At 38.6% G+C, this 24,624-nt stretch overlaps 1 protein-coding gene across 4 annotated transcripts; it reads right to left on the bottom strand.

Annotated features, from left to right (window-relative positions):
- Positions 1-979: 979 nt before the first annotated feature.
- Positions 980-23,908, bottom strand: LOC110452253 (monocarboxylate transporter 12-like). 4 transcript variants are annotated; one of them, XM_021500656.1, is made up of 6 exons: positions 23,583-23,908; positions 13,520-13,769; positions 7,410-7,553; positions 5,692-6,483; positions 4,479-4,526; positions 983-2,493 (listed from the first exon to the last, which is right to left on the bottom strand). In XM_021500656.1, exons 2-6 carry the CDS (start codon positions 13,695-13,697, stop codon positions 2,348-2,350), a joined length of 1,308 nt encoding a protein of 435 aa, XP_021356331.1. In that variant the 5' UTR covers positions 13,698-13,769; positions 23,583-23,908; the 3' UTR covers positions 983-2,347. The 4 variants fall into 4 exon arrangements, with proteins under 4 accessions (XP_021356330.1, XP_021356332.1, XP_021356331.1 ...); XM_021500657.1 differs by lacking the exons at positions 13,520-13,769; positions 23,583-23,908 and adding an exon at positions 8,253-8,414 and having other exon boundaries at positions 982-2,493; XM_021500653.1 differs by lacking the exon at positions 23,583-23,908 and having other exon boundaries at positions 13,520-14,419.
- Positions 23,909-24,624: the final 716 nt, after the last annotated feature.

A 24,624-nucleotide genomic window follows, 5' to 3' on the forward strand; every position in this document is an offset into this window, starting at 1 on the left:
TTCCAATGTGTTTTTCACCATCGCAAGAATTATTGGAACCAGCAGTTAAGTGAATGTTTTCATCACGGATTTTGGTGCATTTGCATACTTTTCTTATCCCGAATCTGTCTATTGTTGTTTTACTGTTTCTCTTTTGTTGCAGCCAGAACGTATACAGGGCCATTAAACGGTTCTGAGATGCCGGGAACTATGAGTATCGAGATCGTTCTGGCCGGCCACGGATTTCTACCCCTCGGGATGATAGATTATTAGTCCGGGCCAGCCTCAGAAATTGCAAGGATACCGTTCCTGAGCTTCGAATGGAGTGGATCCAAAATGGTGTGGTAGCGTCGAATACCACAGTGATGAGACGATTACACAATACGGGATTGAAAGAATGTGTCGCTATCAATAAACCACTTTTGACTGATACCCATCGTCGGGAAAGATTGACATTTGCACAGAACCATGAAAATTGGACATTGGTGGACTGGTCGACTGTTTTATGGACTGACGAGTCTAGGTTTACCATTCCAAACAGATGGCAGGACGTATGTGAGAAGTAGGGCAAATGAACAATTGCGGCAAGACTGTGTAGTTCCTACAGTTAAGTCTGGTGGTGGTGGTGTGACAGTTTGGGGTGCAATGTCCTACTGAGGGACTGGATACCTCACTCCTTTGAAAGGAAATCGGAACGGAACCAAATACATTGACATTTTAAAAAACAGCGCGGTACCTTCAGCACATCTGCTAGGCTATTGAAACATCTATTTCTTCCAGGATGATGACGCCCCATGCCAACGAGCACGAATAGTGAACGAATGGAAGAAGGACAATCATATTCTGGCCCCCACAGTTCCCCGACTTGAACCCGATATAAACCTTGTGGAGATATCTGGGTTTGGAAGTTCGCCGACACAAGAGCAGAAATTTGTATGTCCCGGCTTTGGGACAAAACCCATTGCCTTCCTCACCTGGATGAACGTTAAACAGAACAGCCAAAATGAGGAATCGTCAAGCAGGCACTACGAAGTAAAAGGTATTTAGAAGTAGAGAGATATAAAAAAAAACACGAAATATTGCAATGGGTGCAGCAGATTTATTATTCCCGAGTAGAGGGCACAAACGCAATTCCTTTTCAGCAGGAGGCTCCCACGTTAGTTGCCTCTTACTACATCCAATGGGTAGTATTCTTTTCACAATCGCCTTCTCTAGGGGTATTATGATACTTAATATACATGTGGGTACTTACTATTAGATCTTCCTTTCACACACAAAGAGATGTGCCATTTAGTCTCCCATGTTGTATTTGCTATTGAATAAAGTTAATGTCGTTTTCTGGTCTAGTCCTGGCTTTTGTTTTGTCGAAAATTGATAAAATGGCACACAACCAGAGACTAAGCTAGCGCTTCAATTTGTAACATTTATATAGTGTAATCATTAATTACATAAAAACCCGTGCAGGTCGGGGAAAGAATAGGCCTGCTGTATTCCACTGCCTGATAATAAGAGGCGACTAATGTGCTCCCTCTTGCAGAATCGGGGATGATCTCTTCCTTTTCTTCTATTACGGTGACATTGAAGAAATAAATCAAGAATAGACCTAGGTTCGTATTCAAGAAATCGTTCTCATGCTCAAGCATGGATTTTGTTGAATTTTGAATTCTTGAAACTCGCTTAATTCATGTCAAATGATCAAAAAGTCAAATGTAAACATTAAAAACAGTATTTTGCCTTAAGTCTCTTCAATATTTTTCCAAATCATTGACGCAATAATACTTGTTTATTAGTTTAAAACGTAAACAAGAAATGTTTGGCTTGAGCAAAAAAAAGCATGCTTGAACATAAGAACGGTTTTATGAATGTGGTCCCTGCTGTATATCCTGCAGGTGTATCGTAAAAGGGGGTCTAGAAACACTAAATAATGTATGCATTAGGGTCTAAAGTTTTATCAAAATTTGATGTCAAAGTCAACAAAGTTACAATTATTTTTTTAAGGGAAAAAGTTGATTATCATAGAATCCAATGGAAAATTAACATAAAGCGAAAGACTTCCGGCACGTACTTTATATACCTGTACATATGACGTAATGCAAAATCACATACGCACAGGAATGAAATATACAAATTTTAAAACTACTTATTCAGGTTGACCTACCAGACAGTCCTTCGTCTGAAGAAATTGCACAACCGTGGCCAGCCTCGATACTCCAGGGCTTACGCTCACTTACGCGCTCTGCATTTTATTAAATAAATTTCATGTTTCATTCATAATTTAATGTAAAAAACAACTTATAAATAACATTTCAAATCAACAAAAACAGATGCGTAGCAGAGTATTACATAAAATTGCTAGTAGCATGGCGTTCTATACTGGGTCGACCATAGACTGCTTTTCCTCTGGACTAGCTTCTGTTGTTTTTGACATCACTTCTTTGTGTGTTTTCTGTATGTCTTTTGGTATAAAGAGTATCGTCACTGCACCTAGCACGGACGCCAAGACAAACAGACAACCTAAAGAAATAAAATAAGTTAGGCCATTACAGTTCTGTGAATGGGTAGCTATGTCGCTTAGAGCGATAATATGAAAACCTGGGGTCGGGCGGATCCCAGTCTAGCCCCACTAACTTTCAGAACACTGCTATATCACAAAAGTCTCCCAAGGAATCGTATTCTTTTCAGAAATTACTTATTAAAGCTTCAGGAATGCAGAAAAAAATATTTCCAATGTGTAGTTAGGTTTTTGGCTGTGGTTTTGGTTTGGTTATAAAGTGTTTTACATGCTATCAACAGCTGAGGTCATTTAAGGACGTGCCGCCATATGTGTAATGCCTGCGTATATTTGTGAATGGGTGCTGGAGGCAGAAAATGTTGGTGTAATTGTCTTCTTGTGCTAGTGCGGATCTGACGCCGACTTTATAGTACTACCTCGCTGAAGTACGATGCTGAAGGCACCAAGCATAGCATCCCGTCTGATCACATTATACTGAGAACGGGTGAACCAGATTTTGCATTTTGGCAGTGCTACGAGTTTCCTTAGGCATTGTATCCCGACTTACTGCGATGATGTTATTGCGTAGAAGATTAAGTGCTCTCTTTAAAAAGTAATATTAGTTTTAGTACATAACATTACAACATTTTAACCAAAATTACCTTAAACAGAAACATATTTGAATTTGTCGTTATTTTTTTTTTTATCAAAAACAGTTGATTGAACACATGAAGGCGGGTCTTCTTCAATAATTTTTATATGAACCGTCAAGTTTTGTCTCTTCACTCAATAACAAAATGTAAAATATCTGATCAATAACAAACATGACTATCTATATTACTGTTTGTTCTAGGTCATCTAAGACGTGTGAAGTCTTTAACAATAGAGAAGAAATGTCATAAAGCCGACACAAATGTGCTGTAAATACCTGTTCAGAAAATCAATTCCTTAATCAAAAACTTCTATTTGACAAAAGTTGGGATATTATAAACCATTCATATTTAAGTGCTATTTAATTAGTTTATATGCCCTGAAATAAGATATTATGAGGGTTTCGTCTCGCCGCCACGAAGTAGCGAAAGCGAGACTCGCGTGTTGCTTTTCCGGCGTTAGACAGTTAGTTTCACTGAAAGTATAAGTGCTAGACCAACCAAACTTGGACCATAGATGATGCATCTTAGGCAGTATATGTCAACCCATGCATCAAATGCTGGATGCGGAATACCTTTCATTGCATCTCCATCAACATTAAGTTTTTGCGTTTAAGTTAGTTTCTCCGAATCTACAAGTGCTAGACCAACCAAACTTGACATGTGCATTGGTGGTCAAAGCAGGGCACAGGCGAGACATATCAATTCGAATGGCTTGTTGTATAGATATTTAAGATTTTCCGGATAATACAAAATATCGTACATTGTCATTAATCACATATCATGAGTGGTAAATACGTAATAAAAATATCAGAAACACAGGTTACAGTATTTGAATGTTTTATGTACATTTTAAATATTGAACTAATTAACAACATCAAATGAGATCTGCGAAACAGGATATTAAAAGGTGATGTGAAAGTCTTTCTTTTCTTTTACTGTTGATGTTTTTAAAACACTGTTGTAATATGGAGAGAAAAGACTGTATTATTCGGGTATTGGTTTTCTTGGTTGCAGGAAAGAATTAAAACTTTTGATTCCAAAAAAGCAATAGTCACAATTCTGATATGTCTACCAGGTTTAATGTTGTTTTGCGGAAAACATTTGAAATATGAATTTTGTAGTTTTGGCTATTTGTTCCATGTTATTATGTAAATATAGGAAACAAAGCGAATACTATTTTTAATAGCTCTGTCATTTCTTTCGGTTTAAATAAAATATATCAACATAATTTTGCTGTGGACTCCTTTTCATTGTTTACAAAATAATAATATGATTTTTATTAAATTAAAAAAAAGATCCATTTAATACCAGTATGAGTTTCACCAGTAAACCACGTTGTTATGAAATATACATACCTAGAAACATAAACACGTTGTGATATCCTGCAACGTTCATTATTCTACCTGTAAGTATAAATATAGCATAAGTACAATTCAAGTACCAGGAATTCAGTTTCCAAGCTGGAGAGATAAACATAATCTATCATTCTTGTATAGCAAGAATAATCTCAACCCGAGGGTTAGAGCTTTTAGGTTTAGCAAGACGATTTGTCGAAGAACGTTGACCTTTCTTTCACGCTTCACAAGCAAAATCTCGTTTAGTAAGGAAAAAAGAAGGAATATTATCTATCAATCCTTTGTGATGAAGACAGAAAAATCTCAACACGAGCGCAAATGTCTTGACGTTTAGCACGAGACTTTGCCGAGTGCTAAATTTCAAAATCGTATCGTGGAGATTGATTTTTTCTGTCTACATTACACAGAACTTGCATGTGCGAAAATGACCCAGTAAGAGCCCTGCACATTAAAAGGGAGAAGAAGAAGAATGTTCTATTTTTATCCTCAAACACTTTCCTACCAAAAACGGTGTTGTTACTGTCTAACCCATTCACCATCCTTATCACGTGCGAAGGAAATGTGTGACTAAATTCATGACGCTTACCTGTTTACAATCGTATAGGGACAACACCATGATGCCGCTTTCAGAATAATTCTGCCTGTGAGCTTCCCTTTCCTTGATAGGTAAAGACAGATTTACCTTTTCCATAACAAAAACAGGAACGCACATGTGAAGTGCGAGAGAAAATCAGTTGTCTTCCTAAAGGAAGATACCTCACACACGCCTTTTATGCTGGGAACGTCATCACTTTACTAAAGAGATCGCGTCATAACTTAATGCGCACCATTACTAGATTATACCAGGAGCGTTGTACCATCGTTTCCTTACATTCTTGACGTCATTATTGTAGATGCTCTTTATTGAATTCATCATTACAACTTTGGTAGGTAAGTTTGGGAGAAAATAACCAGCTACTCTTGTGTAGTGTAGGCAAACAGATTGACATTCATGAATAAGAGCATTTTTGAGTTTTATATAAAAAAAATATTCATCGCTACCCTTTAACATTTGAACTTACCAAAATGTTTATAAGCACACGTAAATCATACAAAATGTATGAGAAAACATATCCATAGATAATATTGCTAGATGTTTAATTTTAGATAACATGACATTTAGAACAGCTTTTAGTGAAGTAGCGTGTTAAGATTAGTCAAAAATTGTACCTACTTGCAATTACTGGACCGACAAGAAATCCAATACCACACACGAACAGTTCCATGCCGACAGCACTAGCGAAACGGTCAAGCCCCATGATGTCCACCGCTATCTGACTGAGGAGTACGAATGTCCCGCCCGAGTACAACCCTAGCAGCACAGTGTATATCACTTTCCCTACAAACACATTCCCCGTGGCGGGAAAGCAGAACGTCAGAACCCCCACAATACCCCAGGATCCGAAATAGATTATCTTTCCGTCAATCCCTCCCTCGACTGCTGCCAATCCAGTTAATAGCCTTGACATTGTATTTCCGATACCATATAAGGACATGAGGTAGGCGGCTTCGGTAGGAGTTGATCCAGTCGACACATAAAAATCCGGAAGTAGAAGTGTACAACTGTTTATACCGGAACTCCAACATAATATACTAAGGCACATGAAAATAAACCCTGTATTGTTAAATAAATTAAGATGATCTTTCATAGAAGAACATACATGTGTAAGTTTGAAAAGTTGACAAATACCAGCTTGTGACGACATAGTCTGCTGTCGCTTGATCTCCGCCTTGTGTGGTCGCAAAAACGCTCCAAACACGCATGTCTGGAATGATATACCCCCGAGCATAAGGAATGTCCCGTCAAGTCCGTATTGATCCAGAAAGATCCGAATAAGTGGCGGGAATATAACTATTCCAAGTCCAGTCCCTACCAAAATGGCGGCTGTGGCTAGTGTACGCTGCCTCTGAAAGTAGTAGCCAATGGACACGACGGCGCCAATGTTAGAAAGAGACTGGCCCAGACCTTTACGGGAAAACAAATATGACAAATCGTAACAGATAAGGCAAAACGTATAGAAATAGTAATCTTTATTCTAATGCATTTGAGATATACGTGGCATTTGATTGGTCAATCAACATAATTTGCAATGGTAGAACCACAACATTTGTCATTTGCATATCAAGCCCGGATGGCCAATTGTTAATGACATCAATTACTCTGACGATATTGACACGTTTTAAAATTGATTATTCGTGGCGTCACGAACAATATCGTGACCCCGAAGGTCAGTCTAATTTCACCTCACTTTGAATATTTCTGAAATCACCAACCACGACAGTATGACCAAAATTTTGAAAAAATCGCTCAAAACATCATAAAATCGTCGTTATTTTATATTCTTTTAGCTTATATGAATCAGAATTTGGATTGTCTATTTGTTTTTGGTGATGTCAGGAATATTCAAAGTGAGGCAACATTACACTGACCTTCGGGATGACGCTATTGTTCTCCGATACGTGTCGCCAGTAAAACCCAATTTTATGACGATATACAGCCGCGAATCCCAAAATACAGTAGGGTAATCCCCAAATTCTTTTCAAATTAGCGGAAGTAAGAGTTTCTGCGCCACGTTGTCGAATCAATAATAAAGTAATACTGTCTTGATGTCAAATTCACACTTGTTTTCTAATGCCCTTTAGATGTCATCCGTGTATAAACGGTATCAGAATTTCGTTTGAAATGACATATTACCTGAACCGAACTCAATGATTTGATACAAAACAACGAACACAGAAAGTAAAAATGCATTAAACTGATAATGAAAAATAAAATAAAAATCATACTGTCTATCGTTTTATTATTATCCAACGGTAGCTGTTGTCGTACTCTAGTAAGACTTATCATTTTTGTGACTGTAACATGCACACTAGTAAATAAAGTATTCTTACCTGCAAGAGTTCCGTATGAGAAAAATAAAAATTCGAATTTCGGAACAAAGCATGCTAAGGCAAATCCAATCATGTTCAGACTTCCGCCGATGATCACGCATGCGCGGCAACTGAAGCTGTTCACAAGAGCACTTCCGAAAGGAGCTTAAAAAGAAATAAAATCTTATCATATGATTGAAAATCTGAATAAGAGTAAATGTCATCAGCCAGTGGAAACCAATGAGTATATACTCGCTTTAACCATCCTCGAAATCGGTAGAGTTCTATTCTCGGAAAAATATACTGACTGTACCCCGGGGGTATGTCATGACAAAACCGAAGGCTCTTTACGCAACACCTTGCAGACGACACAAGTAGACTAATACGATGTCTTAAATGACGATAACCGGAATTGTGTGGCAACATTTGAGTAGATTTGACATGCTATGAAGTTGAGTTTAACTCCCATGTAACCTTCAAATGACAGAGTTCAGCCTAGCGATCGGACAGGTTTCTATACCCGAAAGCCATCTTACGGCTAGCCTTCAATTTTGTCATGGTATACTCCTGTGATGCAGAGAAGATTTGTGTATCCAGAGTAGAACCCTTACGTTTCGCGAATGTCTATAGCAAATGGGTAAGAGCAGGTTTAAAAATTCTCTGTTACATGGAATATTTCAGCATGGTTTTTTGAAGATTTATTCATGTTTCATCCACAAATCATGATTATGTCATGGAATGATTCAATTTCTCATTGAAGTGATCGGCGAATATTTGTAAGAAGATAAAATTGTATTGGATATAGTATATAACATAGCATCTACTGTATCGCGATAATATTTAAAGCAACCAAAAGTCCCTCACCTTGCAAGACCCGATTTCATTACGTAACACTACCCCATCAGTAGAGATCAATCGGGAACCGTCGGCACTTTCCGTAAGCGTAGTTTTTCGTGTACGGAAAGTACACCCGACTACACTCGAAGTGTTTACATACATATTATGGCTATTGTAGATGACAGAGGAAATGCTATATTTTCCGGAGAAGGTGAAGTACTGATTGACTGTCCGACGGGCGGACGACTTGCAAATCAATGGCACCTTTTAAACCATCGTGCCGAACACCTATAATCGGAGAGGAATTTTAATATTAGCAACCTGCCGAAATTTGTTATTAGAAAGTAGTATAAAGGGGAAAAAACGAATAACGTTCCCCTTTTACTGCATTAGAAGTTACTTTCATATCCTTTATTTAACATATGACAAAGTTGGACCTGTTGGAATTAACAATGAAGAAACTACTTACAATGCAAATACGCAAATACACATACCTCCTCTCACTCAAATCCTCAGATGCACTCATAAAAATATAAATAAATCCGAAAATTAGAAAGTTAATATTAGCAACCTACTGAAAGGTGGGGTCAATATTTGGCCCCCACTTTGATTTCTTTCATTCTTTTGCCATATGCACATACATAAAAATGATCAATAACTGCATAAATAATTATTCATAATTACTACTGATAACCGTAGTGGACCTCCTTGCATAACACCAGGTCGGGTGACGGGGGTATCCTAAGAAAATGACCGATAAATATCACAGGCGAATGTTATTTTGAAAATGAATAATGATAGTGTATTGTGTATAAAATTTCTGTTAGTTTGCTACTAAATTTGTCCTATTGGTATACATTTAGTTCGAAAAACATGCAAAATGTTCGCAAAATTATAAATATAACCAACATTGTCAACTTCTTTACAAACAAATGTATTCTGTCTACAGAATCATTTTTATATAATATCAAAACCGCTAAAGTACTTTTTTTTAGCTTGCCAAACATGATCAATGCCCAATTTCACATAATCTTGAAGATTTGACTATCAATGTTTATTATGTTAAATACAGATACATTTTCTGTTTTTGTATCATACCAAAACACTTTATTATATAACGTATGTTATAAAGTTACGTGCAGCAGTAATAACTCATCATTATGTATTCTGTCGAAGTCATTTTTTCACAGTTAGGCGATTTGTTGAAAAAGGCTTGTCCGGACATGTCCCCCAAAACCAAGGGGTCAATTTCAACGAAAAGTTTCAGATATGGCAACTACCATTTGATGGTGTGCATCCAGGTATTTCTTTTTTTTTACGGAGTTATGGCCCTTTGTTGATAATACTTGTCCATACAACTCCTCCAACACTATGGTTTGTTTGTTTGATTTTGTTTAACGTCCTATTTACAGCTAAGGTAATTTAAGGACCAATTTCAACGGAACGTTACAGATATGGTAACTGCCCTTGACATTGTGCATCCAAGTAGTATGTTTTCATTCCGACCCTTTAAAAAGGGAGTTTCTTTTGGCCCTTTGTTGAAAAAAAATCTTTGTCTGCCTCATAAACTTCTGGGCCGATTTTCATAAAAGTTTACAGATACGGTAATTACCCCTTATGTCGTGCTAGGAAGATTTCAGCAAAACTGGTTCATCTGGGCTAACACGATTTGGTATGAAAGTGTGTTTTGGCATGGGGAGGGAGTACAAGAAGTATGTTAGTGACATATATACTTAAATAATTACTGGTGGGAGACTATGGATTGCTTTGCAATGCTTTGTCTTAGTTAGCCTTTAGCTTACATTTCTGGTTTATATATGAGCGGCGGTATTAGTTATTCTTTGGCTTATAGTTCTAGTTATTATAAAGTTTGGCCTATTGCCCATTCATTAAACAAAATATGAAGGAGTATTACACCCTTTTATATCGTGAACTCTAAACAAATAAAGCAAGGAAAGATATCCTTGTCTGACTCCCCATACAACATATTATTTCAGCACATTTGATTTTGTGACCTTGATCGAGGTCAAGGTCATCAACGTTTACAACACTTCAACTTATTCACATGAACAACCTACTTGCCAAATATCAAGACCCAAGGACCTTTAGTCATGAAGAAACACAAGTTAAAGGAAATGTGGAAAGAAAGCTATGTTTTTCTTTTTTTGAACAAAAAATTGTTATATGTCATTTTTTTTTGAAATTCTTGATGTTGAAATATATTATTGGGTGCCAACATTTCAGCAAGTAAGAAAAATAGACTAGTTTTAGACCTATATAAATTAACGTGTCAAAAATGGAAATGTTCTCATTAGAAATGAAATTTCACACTTTTCTGCTTAAATCTTCAATAAAAAGAACAATTCTTTATTGAAATAGTGTAATATTCAGTATAAATATAACAGTTGGAATATGTTACACACGATGACGATATCATTTTATAGCAATTGTGTCATTTAAATGCGTTAGGAGGAATTGTATTACCACACCTTTAGCACCCACACAGTAGTAAGTCAATGAGGTCCCATTTTTCATCAAATGAATTCTGAAACTAACTGTTTCTGATTTAAGCTTCCTATACCCATACCTTTTTGGATTTATCTTGTTTTGAAATTCGAAGCGGGGGCCGACGCTAATGTTAAATCTCCATAGGCGTTGACCCTACCTTTGTTATTAGAAAGTAGCATAAAGAAAGAAAAACGATAAAGTATCCCCTTTACTTCACTAGAAGCTCTTTCATATCCTTTATTTAACGTATAGCGCCAAGTTGGTATAGTAAACAAGGTATACACAACTTACATGTAAATACGCATAGAAACCCAGACCCACATAACCCCACACTTCCCTCGTGCGAATCAAAGATGTACACATAAATACATACCCATGTGTATTCTCTTTCACCCACACCCACACCCACACAACCTCACACCTCCTCTCACCCCAAAAAACCCAACACATATACAACGGAATTAATTACATTAAAAAGCTCTCTCACCCACATCCATTCACACACTAGAAACAAAATCCCTGATTCGTCCTGTCACGGCTGTCATGCTCATCTTTATCCACCTCTCAATCTGTATATAGTACGAAATTAAAATTTCATGTAAACTTCTTTGATCTGTGACAGATGGTTTGTGCTGTATTTGTACCCAAGAGCGTGCTTAGTATTAAGCTTTATAAAGTATAGTCCAGTCATGTTATATATACTATCTTATGAAACATATTTAAAACATCAAAGGAGGACTCAGTATGCGATATCATGACACTTTGAATATTGACCCTCTTAAACTTAGTGATCAGGTTACAGAAAAAATATAGTCATACACAGCTGACCATGCAAGACTCATACATTTTCCATGGCCTGTATATATACCATTTAGAGGCCAGCGATATGCACATTTCTACTTTACCTATACGATTTAAAGATTTTACTCATTTGTAATGGTGACAGGGTAATTTAAACCCGAGGATAATATCTCTGAAGCTAAGCACGAGGCCTTGACGTGTGAGACCCTATGGCTCGCCCTAGGGTTGAAATGGGGATGGTTGGTTCTTTGGTTGAACAAGGATTAACCTCCCATCAACAGCTAATGTCATTTAAGGAAATTACCCATTCAAAACAATAGTATGACGTCCCATCAACAATACAATGCCGTCACGTCAACAATGCGTTATACCTGTAACGACTACATTGCATTATAAGTACGACATTGTCAACAGAGACAGGGTTAGAGTAATAGAATATCTCATTGGCAACTTAATCCCCTTTCCCCTATCTCACCCTCAAGGGGTGAATGATTTTTTTTCTCTTACCATGTTCTAACATTGTGTATCATATGCTTAATTTAATGTTAACGTTACTGGCTAAATGCAGGGTTGACATGACGTTGATGGATTGTTGACCTGACATCATTGTATTGTTGACGTGACGTCATACCATTGTTATGAATAGGGAAATCCCCCGTCTCAACCCTAGGGTGAGATTATAAGACTATTTCATGTCCAGGGATGTGGGAAAGGGAAATTCCTCCCGACAGGTTTTCAAATTTGGTAAAACCCGATGTTTTTTTTGTTGGTTTTTTCTGCCGAGGGTTTTGCTAAAATTTTTGGAAATACCGAGGGTGGAATTTGCCTATCCTACTCTCCAGGGCATGATAAAGTATTTTTTCTCTCATTCCAACTAGCAGATTAAGCCCAGAAACCATGCAAATGCGTTTGGACTGGCCACCAAAATATCAATTTCCCCCCTGAACTTTTTTTTACGAAAAGGAATTCGTCAGCGAGATTAAGCATACCCCATATTTGCAAACAACGTTTGCACAGAAAAATAGTCTCATGTTTCTAACGTCACGTTGCCTTTTCCGCATTGCGGCATCGGTAGTTTCCAAATCCATGACATCACGTCATTGTTGAGCCATTGTGACATCACGCCCATGTAAGATAGACTCAACTGTGAAGTGTGGAGAAACAATTTTTTCCATGAAAGTCCCGCAATGGAAAATCTTCTTATATTGTGTTAATTTTATAAGGTTATATACATTTTATAATTTCAGTATAAATCTAAATGTGATACGTTATTTCCAAATAAATATATTTTGCCAAAAGATGACGGTTACGCATCTCATTCAAATAATTGGTAAGAGATGTACGAAAATACTTCTAGCGCACGTAAACATGTCCCACCCTTGGGTATATTGTTCGGGTTTCTACTATTGTATTTAGAAACCGAGATATGATACCCGGGAACCATGGTTTGGTGGAGCGGCTTCACATGCATATAACTAGCCAATGATGTCGTTTTAGTCCACATGGATTATTTCATAACACAGATATTCCTCGTTCAGTTCATAATATAAAGCATTGGTTTGATAACATTTGTTATCATGTGAGGATTCAAACTTCTTTTTACAAGCAGCTGGTTTGAGGGTGTTACATGTAGGGCTCACTAAATGTTTATAATACTCAAGGTAAAATAGAACTTCGTTGGGCACACAAGCCAGACATCATCTTCCCTTTAGGGCATACGTAGTAGTATGATTTGACAGGAACCTAATAATCATTTTGGGAAAAAGATATCCAAACATTGTTCTTTGTTCGGGTCATATGACCAAAATAAATATGGCCTCTGATAAAACCGAGCTGAGACATGACATTAAAAAATCGAACATATCATACACAAGTGACTAATACTTTAAATTGTGTTACCAAATTCATTGTTTTAAGAATTTCTTACATACCAGAAACTATCGCACACAGGCTGAGCGAAAACGGTCGCTGGTCTTAGTACTTACCTCCGAGACAGAACACACTGCTGAAGAGTGAGCCGAGCCAGGCCGTCAGGAGGGACGACCTGTTGTACTTCTCCAGAAGGGCGACATGAATTACCCCACAAGAGTATCCCAGACTGGTACCCAGAAATATAGTTAGGAATCCGGATATCAGCACCACCCATTTTTCCGTACCGGACATTAGTGGATCAACGATGTATCCGGAATGGCAGCCGTCGGACGAGCGTCGGACAGCAAACGATGTTGTGCGTATCTGTGGTATGATAAAAAAAAAAACACCCGCTAGGCAGGTACAACTAGGTGTATAAACATGTGTTCTCATCAGACAAAGCACCATGTAAACAAATGCTATTGGTATTTGACACTGTCGTATATGTAGATATGTAATCCTCTGCACAGTGGTGTAGCAAGGCAGGTTCAGGCTGTTACCAGGCCGTAACTTCTCCCATTTCATGTATTATGTACGCAAGTGTAGAGTATAACCAATTATAATGTATTATTGACGCATAATTAACGCATCTCGACTTAGAGTTCAATGTGTACACACAATACAAACTCTCCAACTTACTAGTCTTAACAGGGACCTCGTTTCGCGCTATAGTGTAATACACAGCCGTACTATTGAATAAAGAATTCGCCGAGAACAAACACTTCTAATCCAAAGTTTTACATGTACATATAGTTTGTATGTGTATCGATGTAAGTACACAGCTCTTGTCATACCAGACCTGAGTAGCGCTTTAACTGGTATTGCAAGCTATAACTATTCCCGATCTCGAGACAATTTGATCTGTTTCAGTCGAGTGAAAACTAATTTACTTCCGCTTCTGGGCTCGATAAATGTGTAAATTAAAATTTAAAATTAAAAAACAAGCAATTCATCAATGTAAATACGATCGTTCTGAACAGATCATCTCCACTCTAGCAGATCATGCATTGAAAAGGTATATACCATCATGTTGAAAGAGGCGACTAACGCGTGAACCCCCTGCAGAATTATAGATTTGTGTAAAGTCCTTTAATTCGGGATACAAGAACGACCAAATTAAATCTGGTACATTAATTACATGTTTTAGTTTTGGGACAGGACATACAGGTACCAATGACCTCAAATGGCTGTTGTCATTACCTCTTAAAGCGCAGCATTTATGGTTATGGTAACAAATGGTTAACCCGTTGTCAGTATGATGTGGCCGGGTGAAATACTGTGGTGTTACCTTTGGAGTATTTCAACATGTCACGGTGGCCAAACTTAGTAACAGTTTGTCCAGTAGGTTTAGTATTTAAAATTATGTATTTTAAATACGATGTAATTTGAGTACATGTTAATACTTGCGCTGTGTATCGTGTGTAATGGTACATATGTCTGTGTCAGGTATTGTACCTGTGTTATAATTGTGACGTATGAGAGGTGGGTGCAAGTATTGGTTGAGAGTGACACTTTGATCTATGACCCTGTCCATGCACGTGAAAAGCCTCACCCTGGACTCTTCCCAGGTGAGTTAATTGACTCTACACCAACCCTTGGCTTAGATTAGTCGCATGTAAATTGCCTGTATGCGTTACCGCCACAGTGCTAGGGAACTGTCTCCGTTGACGAGTGTGAATGATTAACAAATAAACTGTCATCTGTGTATACATATGTCTATGGGTTCTATGTAATTCGCACCAGAAGAAACCAACACAAATACTCGTGTGACAAACACATAATATCATCACTATCGCAAGGCGGCAAAAGCACCAACAGAACTTGTATCCAGCACACATGCACACATGCACACATGTACGCATACATTACACACACAGATGCGCGTCCTTAAAAGACATCAGCTGTTAATAGGACTTTATCAAAAGATCAATCCAAACAAAACCTTCATATCAGCACTGTTTTGTCTTAAGCTGTACCATATCTGTTATAGGATAAGTGGCTCACTGACTTAAAGAACTGTCTTGTTTTCTGTGTTCAAAGTTAAGCGTCCTCACAATAACTATCTTAATAAAGAGACGGTCGTCTGAATGGATAGAAAAAAGTACGTAGGAAAGAAAAGAAAAAGGAAGAGGCCAGAAAAATTGCGATGGGGACAGCCGATCAATTTTTGGTCCTTGAAGGTCTCGTAAGCAGAGGACATCAAACGAAACCATCGCTTCTGCAAGGGGTCCCTCATTAGTCTCCTCTTACGAGATGCATTAGGACACGGCATACCTATTATTTTCTGAAAGCTTCTGTCGTTGAAACTTTCATGATTTTTTCATTAATTTCATTTCAACACATTTTATTCAGGATGATACATTAAGTCTGTACATAGAAAAGAACAAAGCTAAGCCCATATTAATATCTCCTAAAATAAACCTAGTAGTTGTGTCATAGCAAATGACTTCAGTAGAATAATTTGATACAATAGCACGCTGCGCTTATAAGGGGTTGTATCCGACACCAAAATGTGTTAATTGGATTACGAAGTTTGCTGCTGGAAGCTTTCTGAATAACACATAACCTTTTATCCAAACCAAACCTTCATATCAGCACTGTTTTGTCTTAAGCTGTACCATATCTGTTATAGGATAAGTGACTCACTGACTTAAAGAACTGTCTTGTTTTCTGTGTTCAAAGTTTAGCGTCCTCACAATATCTCCTAAAACTAGTAGTTGTGTTATAGCAAATGACTTCAGTAGAATAATTTGATACAATCGCACGCTGCACTTATAAGGGGTTGTATCCGACACCAAAATGTGTTAATTGGATAAGGAAGTTTGCTGCTGGAAACTTTCTGAATTACACATAACATTTTATTAGGTAATGTTCTGGAGTATAAACTCTTCTTACCACCATCTAGCACAAAGAGGGTCTTATTGTCCATATAGACACCAATTAACGATCTACCTGTATGCGTTTCACAAGTGGACGATACAATGACAAATATCGGTGATATTTTAAATGTGATGAGGATGAATGACTGATAAACCTCGGTACAGTGACTCAGTGAATAAGATGCACTACAGAAGCGAATTCATGTGCTAAACAGGGCGCCAGATACCCGAAAAACATAGACAATTTCTTTACAACGTGATGTTTTATGCACATTTCCTCATTTGAACCTCCACCTGACAGTTTAAGAAAGTTTTAATCGGCAATTCAACTAGGCCATTGACGATACGACACATCATCACTGCCTTAGCATGTGCACGTCTTTCCTGCAGGGTGATTGGGATATCATTGATGAGGCGCTGCTGGTATGATAGTCACCAAAGATGAATTTGGCTGAGCGTCTCCGCATCAATCCCAGCTTCTTGATGCTGTCGGCTGTATGAGGGTCCCATACTGTGCTGGCAAACTCGATGGTGGGTCTCAATAATGTCTTGTTGCAAAGTTTCTTATTTTGCTTTTGGCACTGGTTGATATTTCGCTGTAGGAAAGCCCGGGTAGAGTTTACTTTCCTTGTTATCTGGCTTATGTGAGAATCCAGCTCAGAGTCTTGTGGTGATTAACGCCAAGGTGCTTTGCCGTATCATCCACTTTCAGTGTATGGCCATGGATGTAATATGGTTCATTTATGATGTTTCTCTTACTGGTGATGTGTAGAACTTAACACTTTTGGGGGTGGAATTTCATCATGTAATCCTGTTCCAACCTAACTAGACTGTCCAGGTCCCTATACAGTTGAAGTGAATCCTCTGTTAACCCCTCACCCCTATGTAACTTTAGAAGACTCTGTCATGCATTGATATGGATGAGTCCATTGTGGTCTACAGTGGTGAAAGGGTTAATGAAACATACCGGTATAGGACATAGTCATCAGCAAAGAGGCCAACCTTCGACTTAGATGAGATGACATCTAGCAGGTCGTTTATGAACAGGAGGAACAGGAGAGCTCCGACAACACCACCCTGCGGCACACCGGATCGAACCCGGGCCGGGTCAGACTTAACTCTGTCGATAAAAACCCCATTAGGAACGGTCATGTAGAAAGTCATTGACCCAATCCAGCAATCTTCCTCTAATTCCGTAGAACTTCAATTTGTACAGAAGCCTTTTGTGTGTCACCTTGTCAAAGGCTTTAGATGTTTTGGAAGTCCAGTAATATGACGTCGGCCTGGAGCTTATTGTCGATACCACTGGCAAGGTCCTGGAGTGTTTATATAAGTTGAGTCTCACAGGAGCGCCTTTTCCAGAAGCCATGCTGGGCATCGCTGAGGATGTGGTGCTCGTCTAGGTGCTTCCTCATACTACTACACACTATGTGTTCGATGACCTTGCAAGCCACTGATGTTAGAGATATAGGTCGGTAGGTTGCTGGTTTACTCCTTTCTCCTTTCTTAAAAACCGCCACCACGTTTGCGCTCTTCCACTCTTTTAGAAGTTGACTTTGGTCAATGGAGGCCTTGAACAACATAGTGAAGACTGGGTTGAGCTCTGTTGCCACTTCCTTGAGCAGTCGACTGGGTATGTTTTTTGACACCGTAAGGAGACACTAAGACTTTTCCATGTCGAGGTGTGGGCTTGGTCTATTGTCCGGGATATAAGAGGAGTACTAGTTCTTGTTGAAGACAGATAAGAACTTGTCGCACTGTCCGAGTACGCATTACCATCTGGAGCGTTTATTTGGGACACGCCTGTGCTGTCACAACGTTGATGGAGCTCCAGAACCGCTTCGGGTTTGTGTCAGAGTCTGGGCTTGCAATGTTGTCGAGGAGCACGTTGTATGCCGTTTTGCATGGAGATCTGGGTTTTTTCTTCTTAAGATGCTGGTATCTGCGGAGGTCAGTTTCCTTCTTTGATGAGCGTGCCTTCTGAAAACTAAGCTTTTTCTGTCTGGACAATTTCTTTACCTCCCGCGTTATCCATGGTTGACTTATTAGATGCTGTCATCTTTGAGGGGACATGTTAGATGAGGAGGTCGAGAAGTGAACACTGAATATTTTTACGCTTACGTTGAACTGGGCTCGACAAATAGAAATTTGTTGCAAATTCTTGGCCAAACTTAAACAGTCCTGAGAATCAGTTCATCACTGTTTGTATTTTTTTAACAGATAGATCTTTCGTTTCAAGGGTTTGTCACGATTTGGAGTGATGTTGGTCTCAACATAAACAATATCATGATCATCAAATACCGGTAATGGTATGCACCTGGTAATGAGTGTTGGTCGGTTTGTTAAAAACAAGTCCCTCCTAGTCGTGAACATCACTGTATGGTTGAGGCTGCAATTTCGTACTCTTCGTATTCTACTGTTTATGGCAGCTGAGGTTTGGTTATCGACCACTGGTAGTGTTCCAATCAATGTCCTGGAGATTCAGGTCTCCTCCAATCCACATTACTGCGTTTTTGTAGGTCTTAAGACATGAATTCCACAAACCTACACAGATTCTTCATATAGAGAGTGTCGCTCGATGAAGAGCCATATAGTGCTCCAACTACAAGGGACCTTTCTTTACCAATTGTTAATTTAACAAACACGGATTCCGTGTCATCATCACGGGGTGCAATACGGTCATAACGTCCTTCCTAATACCACCATAGCCGTTTGTCCGGTCCCTCCGAATTACACCGTAGTTTTGAGGAAAAATTACGACACTGTGAATGCTGTTGTTTAATCATGTTTCTGTTCCCATGATTATACTTGTGTCTGATGAGTCAATCCAATTGTTTAGTACTTCCTTTTTGTTTTTTATGCTCTGGAAGTTTATGTTCAACATGTAGGTTTATCTGGCGATTTCTCTTTTGATGGATAGAAGAGGATCATGAAGCTGGTGGACCGACACTTTCAGATGTAATGCTTGAGTTTGAGTCCAAGTTGGAGAAAGAGTTTGTTTTGTTGACTGTGACAGAGACAAACAAACTTGTCGAAAAAAGTGGCAAGCCACACTGTGCGCATTGCCATGAGATGTGAATAGCCCACACCGGGTTGTGTCCATGTGACTGCCATAGTACAAACTTGAACGAACAACCTTTTGAGCCCTATGACCTGGGTTTGATTCAGTGTCTGAAGCATTTATTATCAAGAAGAATCTCATATATAGCAAGTATTTACCTGTAATAGGGAAGGGGTCCTTAAAAGGACTTGTTTATGAAAATCAAAGATGTGGTTGGTTCATTATATGTGCTTATGTGACTGCTTCTGGTGGTTTCGCCATCCCTTTTCCGGTCCTGTTTTTAAAAAGTTGAAATCATATGGATTTGTTCTATATATTTATACGACGGAAGTCATTCAGGGAGGATAAGACGCTTACTCTTTCGGACCATCTGGTCTTACATTTGTAGCACATTTTCAAGGGTTTTCTACCTTTAACATCTTAACATATATAAAGGGATATAGAAAAATATTGAAAATTTAAATTTCAAGTTTATTTCAAAAGCGTTTTTATTTATTCATTATATATTTATTCATTTTATCATAATATTTATACGAAAAGGAAGGGTTCTATGAACGATATGATTATTATTGATGAATTCCAAATCGTTATTTATTGTTTCATAAAAACGGCCGAAATTTTCCTTTTACTATTTATTTTAAGTATACTATTAACGGTTTATCATCACAGAAAAGGTCATGAAGGCCAATAAAAGAATTAAAAAAAACAAAAACAAAAACGAAATAAAAGACAAACGCCATATTGAAAAGGAAAAGTAACTATGGTTAGTCATATCGTCTTGAACATACCATTTTCAGGTAGCTTGAAATTTACTATGAAATGCGATTTAAGAATTATTTCTATTATCTAGAATTTCGCGTATTGGCTGAATGTCAATGAAAACAGGTATATTACTGTAACCGGTTTGTGGCATGCTATATGTATTGAGGCGAGTTTTCGGGCTTTAACAATGGGTAATGTACGAATGACTCATCCGAAGACGGGTAAGAACAACGGCTTTCTATAAGCCAGGATGCCATTCGTATAAGACATGTCAAATGAAAGAAAATAAGATGTATTGATTTATTGAGTTCTTTAGCGCCAATAAAAGGTGGATAACACACGCAAAAGGAAATGACGTAAAACAAACTAAAATATAAAAAGACAAATGTCAGCTTAAAAGTGGCTATGGTAAGGTATATGTTTTCGAAAAGACCAATAGATTCAGGTAGGTTAGAATGTTTAGTCAACCATTAAACCGCATGCACGCCTTTCCACTTGCACACCCCTATCAAAGGTTAAGCTAGGCTAAGTAAGGCGTTGTTGAAATTGTTAAGGAAATCAATTTGATGAATATTCTTTGCGTAATTTTGTTTTTAATATGGCACAAAGACGATACAGACAACGGTTAAATGACGGTGAAATGTATAGGGGCATTGGAATGCTACGAGCTGGCATGTCTCAACGTCAGGTTGCAGCAGACCTTGGGGGTGTCTCAAAGTGTGGTGGCAAGAATGTGGACTCGTTTCCAAACTAACGAAAACCCTTCCAGTCGTCATGCTGGAAGTCGTTCTAGGGTTACAACGCAGCGACAAGTCTGATTTTTCCTCATACAGGCACGGCGTCACAGGTTCCAGACTGCCACAGCTTTACGAAATGACCTCCTAAATGCTTCTTCTACCCGGGTAGCTACTCAGACAGTTAGGAACCGTCTTCATAATGCTGGTTTAAGGTCACGTAGACCAGCAATACGAGTTCCCTTAACTGCCTGCCATGTTAGTGGCCGATTAGATTGGGCCCAAGCTCACAGCACTTGGATTCTTCAGGAATGGGAACCGGTTCTTTTTACTGACGAGTCCAGATTCTGTCTCGACTTTACCAATAGGCGCGTTAGAGTATGGAGACAACCTGGGGATAGGTTCCAGGCAGGTAACGTTGTGGAACATGACCGATATGGCGGAGGTTCAGTGATGATGGTGGGAGGCATAAGCCTCCTTGGGAAAACTGACCTCCATGTCTTCCATAAAGGTACCGTTACGGCCCGGATTTACTGTGATGAAATCCTTGATGCCTATGTCAGACCCTACGCTGGCGCTATCGGCCCTGACATCATCCTTATGGAAGATAATGCTAGTCCACATAGATCAAGGATGACTGAGCAGTATCTACAGCAAGAGACTATTCAACGAATGGATTGGCCAGCCCGCTCGCCGGATCTAAATCCCATCGAGCATGTGTGGGACATACTGCAGACTGCTCTCTCTCTCTCCCCCCTCCAGTTTATGTTTATATAGGATGAGTGTTGTTCAATTTAAGTTTTTTAGTGAATACCTCGTTGTTACCAATTTCAAGGGTTACACTTTTCCTGTAGCCCACTTTCCGACCGTAATTATGATTTATGGAATTTTTGCATGCTGATGAATTAAAAGAACAATCAATTTTTCAAAAATAATCTCAGTATAAACCAAGTAAAATATTTATTTTCACATATGCCAAAAAATAAAAATGATCCTTAGCAAAATTATTATGCTCGAGTTAGTTAATTTTCAAAAGTTACAAAAGACACGAGCTTTAGCAAGTGTCTTTCTGTAATTTTTGAAAATTAACTCGAGTCGTGTGATCTGTTTTTACCATAATCTCAGTCGGAAACAGCTGGAGTATTTCCTGATTTGAATAGCATACACACATTGTGTTGACAAGGCTGGCGTAGTGATATGACCAATATGTAAAAAGTCACTCATTAATATTAAAAAAATGACTTTCTTTTTACAAATTTAATGATTCTTCAAAATTAATGTTTCGGCAACAACTTCGTGAAAAAATAAAATAGATGAGCGACTTTAAATATTGAGAGTATGCAATATTGCATTAATTGATATAAATTAACCACGGACTATATGCGCGTAAGCATATCGTACGAAGTCTGCCTCCCGCCAAGTGAGGAAGACGAACTCATCGCTGTCAATGTCCAAAACCATAGGCCTGGGACGTTTCTTTGTGAGTTTCTATGGTTGACGTTTATAGTGAGAGTTCCGCCATAGGAGGCCCTCCAAATATTGATAACGGGACATGGGGAGAACGAAATATTTTCCGACACTGTTACAGATCTTGTTTGGGTTTCACAGAGACATAAGTCTCTGGGTTTCATGACCTGGACACGCAACGGTATGGCGTCGAAACGATATTGAGCGTCTGTAGCAATTTTGCCTGAAACTAGCGATCAAATCTTTAAGCATCATCTTCATTTGGTATTGCCTTAATAACCCCCTTTTTCCATCGCATAACCTCACAAAAGTCACCAACATTTGCCGGATGTTGACAGCAGACGACGTAAACAAAACAACACGCGGCAAAAATATTTATTCAACAGTCTGCATGTTTATACAATGATCTGAGAGTGGAATAACACAGCGTACTGTGGTAGAAACGCTTTTATCCCTCATATGTGCACATGACCAGAAGGGCCGATTTATAATTAACAAATGCATGTGTGTATCGCATCAGGTTTACAAGGCATGCACACTTGAGTGTATGTGTGTCGACGACCGTTGAGGTCTGGTAACCCTGTCTTATAAACATTCCTACGCCTTTGTTGATGTTTTCGTGTTGCTATTCATTTATTCATAAATCATAGACTCACAATAATACCTCGGCTTTGATTGGTAAATATACAGTTATTTAAAAATACGTCATATGTTTAAGATGGATGATTATAGGTTAGATTCAAATGCATCGGTTACATTTGCATATAACTTGTTTTCCACTTGGATAGCGTTATTTGTTTGTTCCAATGTAATCCCCTCTTGCAGGAGATTACTTATCCTGATTCCTGAGAAATATTTCACTTCGCTTTCTCATTTAATGCCATTTCATGTTTTTTATCATGGTTGTATACACACGTATCGACTAGGTATAAATAAATGTCAACAATTCTGCACACATATCAACAAATTTGAACGCTAGCATCTACAAGTATACTTAAACATATATGAACACAGGTCAACAAATGTGTACACAAGACAACCAATACCTACGCATGCACCAATATACTATGATGCTATAACATAGTAGCTGGTACATCTCATGCATGGTGTTTGGATACACGGGAAATATACAAACGCCTATTATCTCTAACATTCGGATATAGAATACGAGTTGAATAAGAAATCGATGCATGTTTATACTTACACAATGGTCACATCGCTGGCTGGTACTTACCGCGTGAAGTGTCTTTATGGTTTGTTGTATACCTTCAGTAATAATGAAATGATAATGTTGTATTATTGCGAACTAGCACACCTCCATGGACTTGAATGACAAGAACATGTACACGTTAACCCTTCCACCCCTAGGTAACTTTAATGGACTCTACCGTGCATTTGTTGGGATGAGTCCATTATGGTCTACACTGGTGAAAGGATTAAACTGTCTTATCTGCGTCGCTCTGTACGTTTCCTCCAGCGCCAATAATGGTAATAATTGCCAAAGACGAACTCCAGATTCCCGACCGTGGTGTTTATTCATAACACGAGGTAAAAAGCATACAAACGGAAGTCGACGGCCTCGAAGAGACCCTGTAGAGTATTACTAAGGGACGTAACTCTACGCTAGGTTGCATTACATCACTATTGGCTGTTACGTTATATCTAGTGCTAACACACATGACACTATACTATATAATGGTATATGGTGGCGCAGCTTCTTATTCTCCTTGAATAAGTAAAACTAAAATAAACGCTATAACAGATAACACTGATGAATCTAGCCGTTTGTGAGATGTCTCTGGTAATAATGTCATCATTGGTAGATATGGGATAAACTAGCAAATAGGATGGTATGGTTGCTGAACCAGATAAATGTCGCACACTTATCTGGTACCTGCTGACGGTGGTGAGGAAGGAAGTGACGCGTGGACTGGCTGAGAATTCTCATCGAGATAATTTGCCTATTGCTTGAACACATGGTTTACTGTCAATGAGAATGCAGGCTTGATGTTTGGATTGTATTATGAATGGGCTGTAGTGCTTAACTGCAGCTACAATACACAAAGCCTCTACTTCACACGGTAACCATGTGACCTGATGTTTTCGAAGTTTAGCACTGAAGAATCCAGCCAGTTAGAGGCGATCCTTACGCATTACGTACAATGTGGCACCTATGCCGTGTTTACTGACAGAACCGTCGGTTACGATCCACAGAATGTCGGAGGCTGTTGGTAGAACGATGGATTTGTGCGAGGCTCAGGATGACAGTGCATGTT

This window comes from Mizuhopecten yessoensis, unplaced genomic scaffold, assembly GCF_002113885.1.
Source record: "Mizuhopecten yessoensis strain PY_sf001 unplaced genomic scaffold, ASM211388v2 scaffold6505, whole genome shotgun sequence".
In the NCBI taxonomy this organism is placed as follows: Eukaryota; Metazoa; Mollusca; class Bivalvia; order Pectinida; family Pectinidae; genus Mizuhopecten; species Mizuhopecten yessoensis.

Coding starts and splice junctions, on each gene's coding strand:
- LOC110452253 (XM_021500653.1), bottom strand. CDS start 13,970: ATGAAATGGGAGAAGTTACGGCCTGGTAACAGCCTGAACCTGCCTTGC. Junction 7,554..13,519: donor CAGTGTGTTCTGTCTCGGAG/GTAAGTACTAAG, acceptor TTTCTTTTTAAG/CTCCTTTCGGAAGTGCTCTT. Junction 4,527..5,691: donor TGTCGGTCCAGTAATTGCAA/GTAGGTACAATT, acceptor TTATACTTACAG/GTAGAATAATGAACGTTGCA.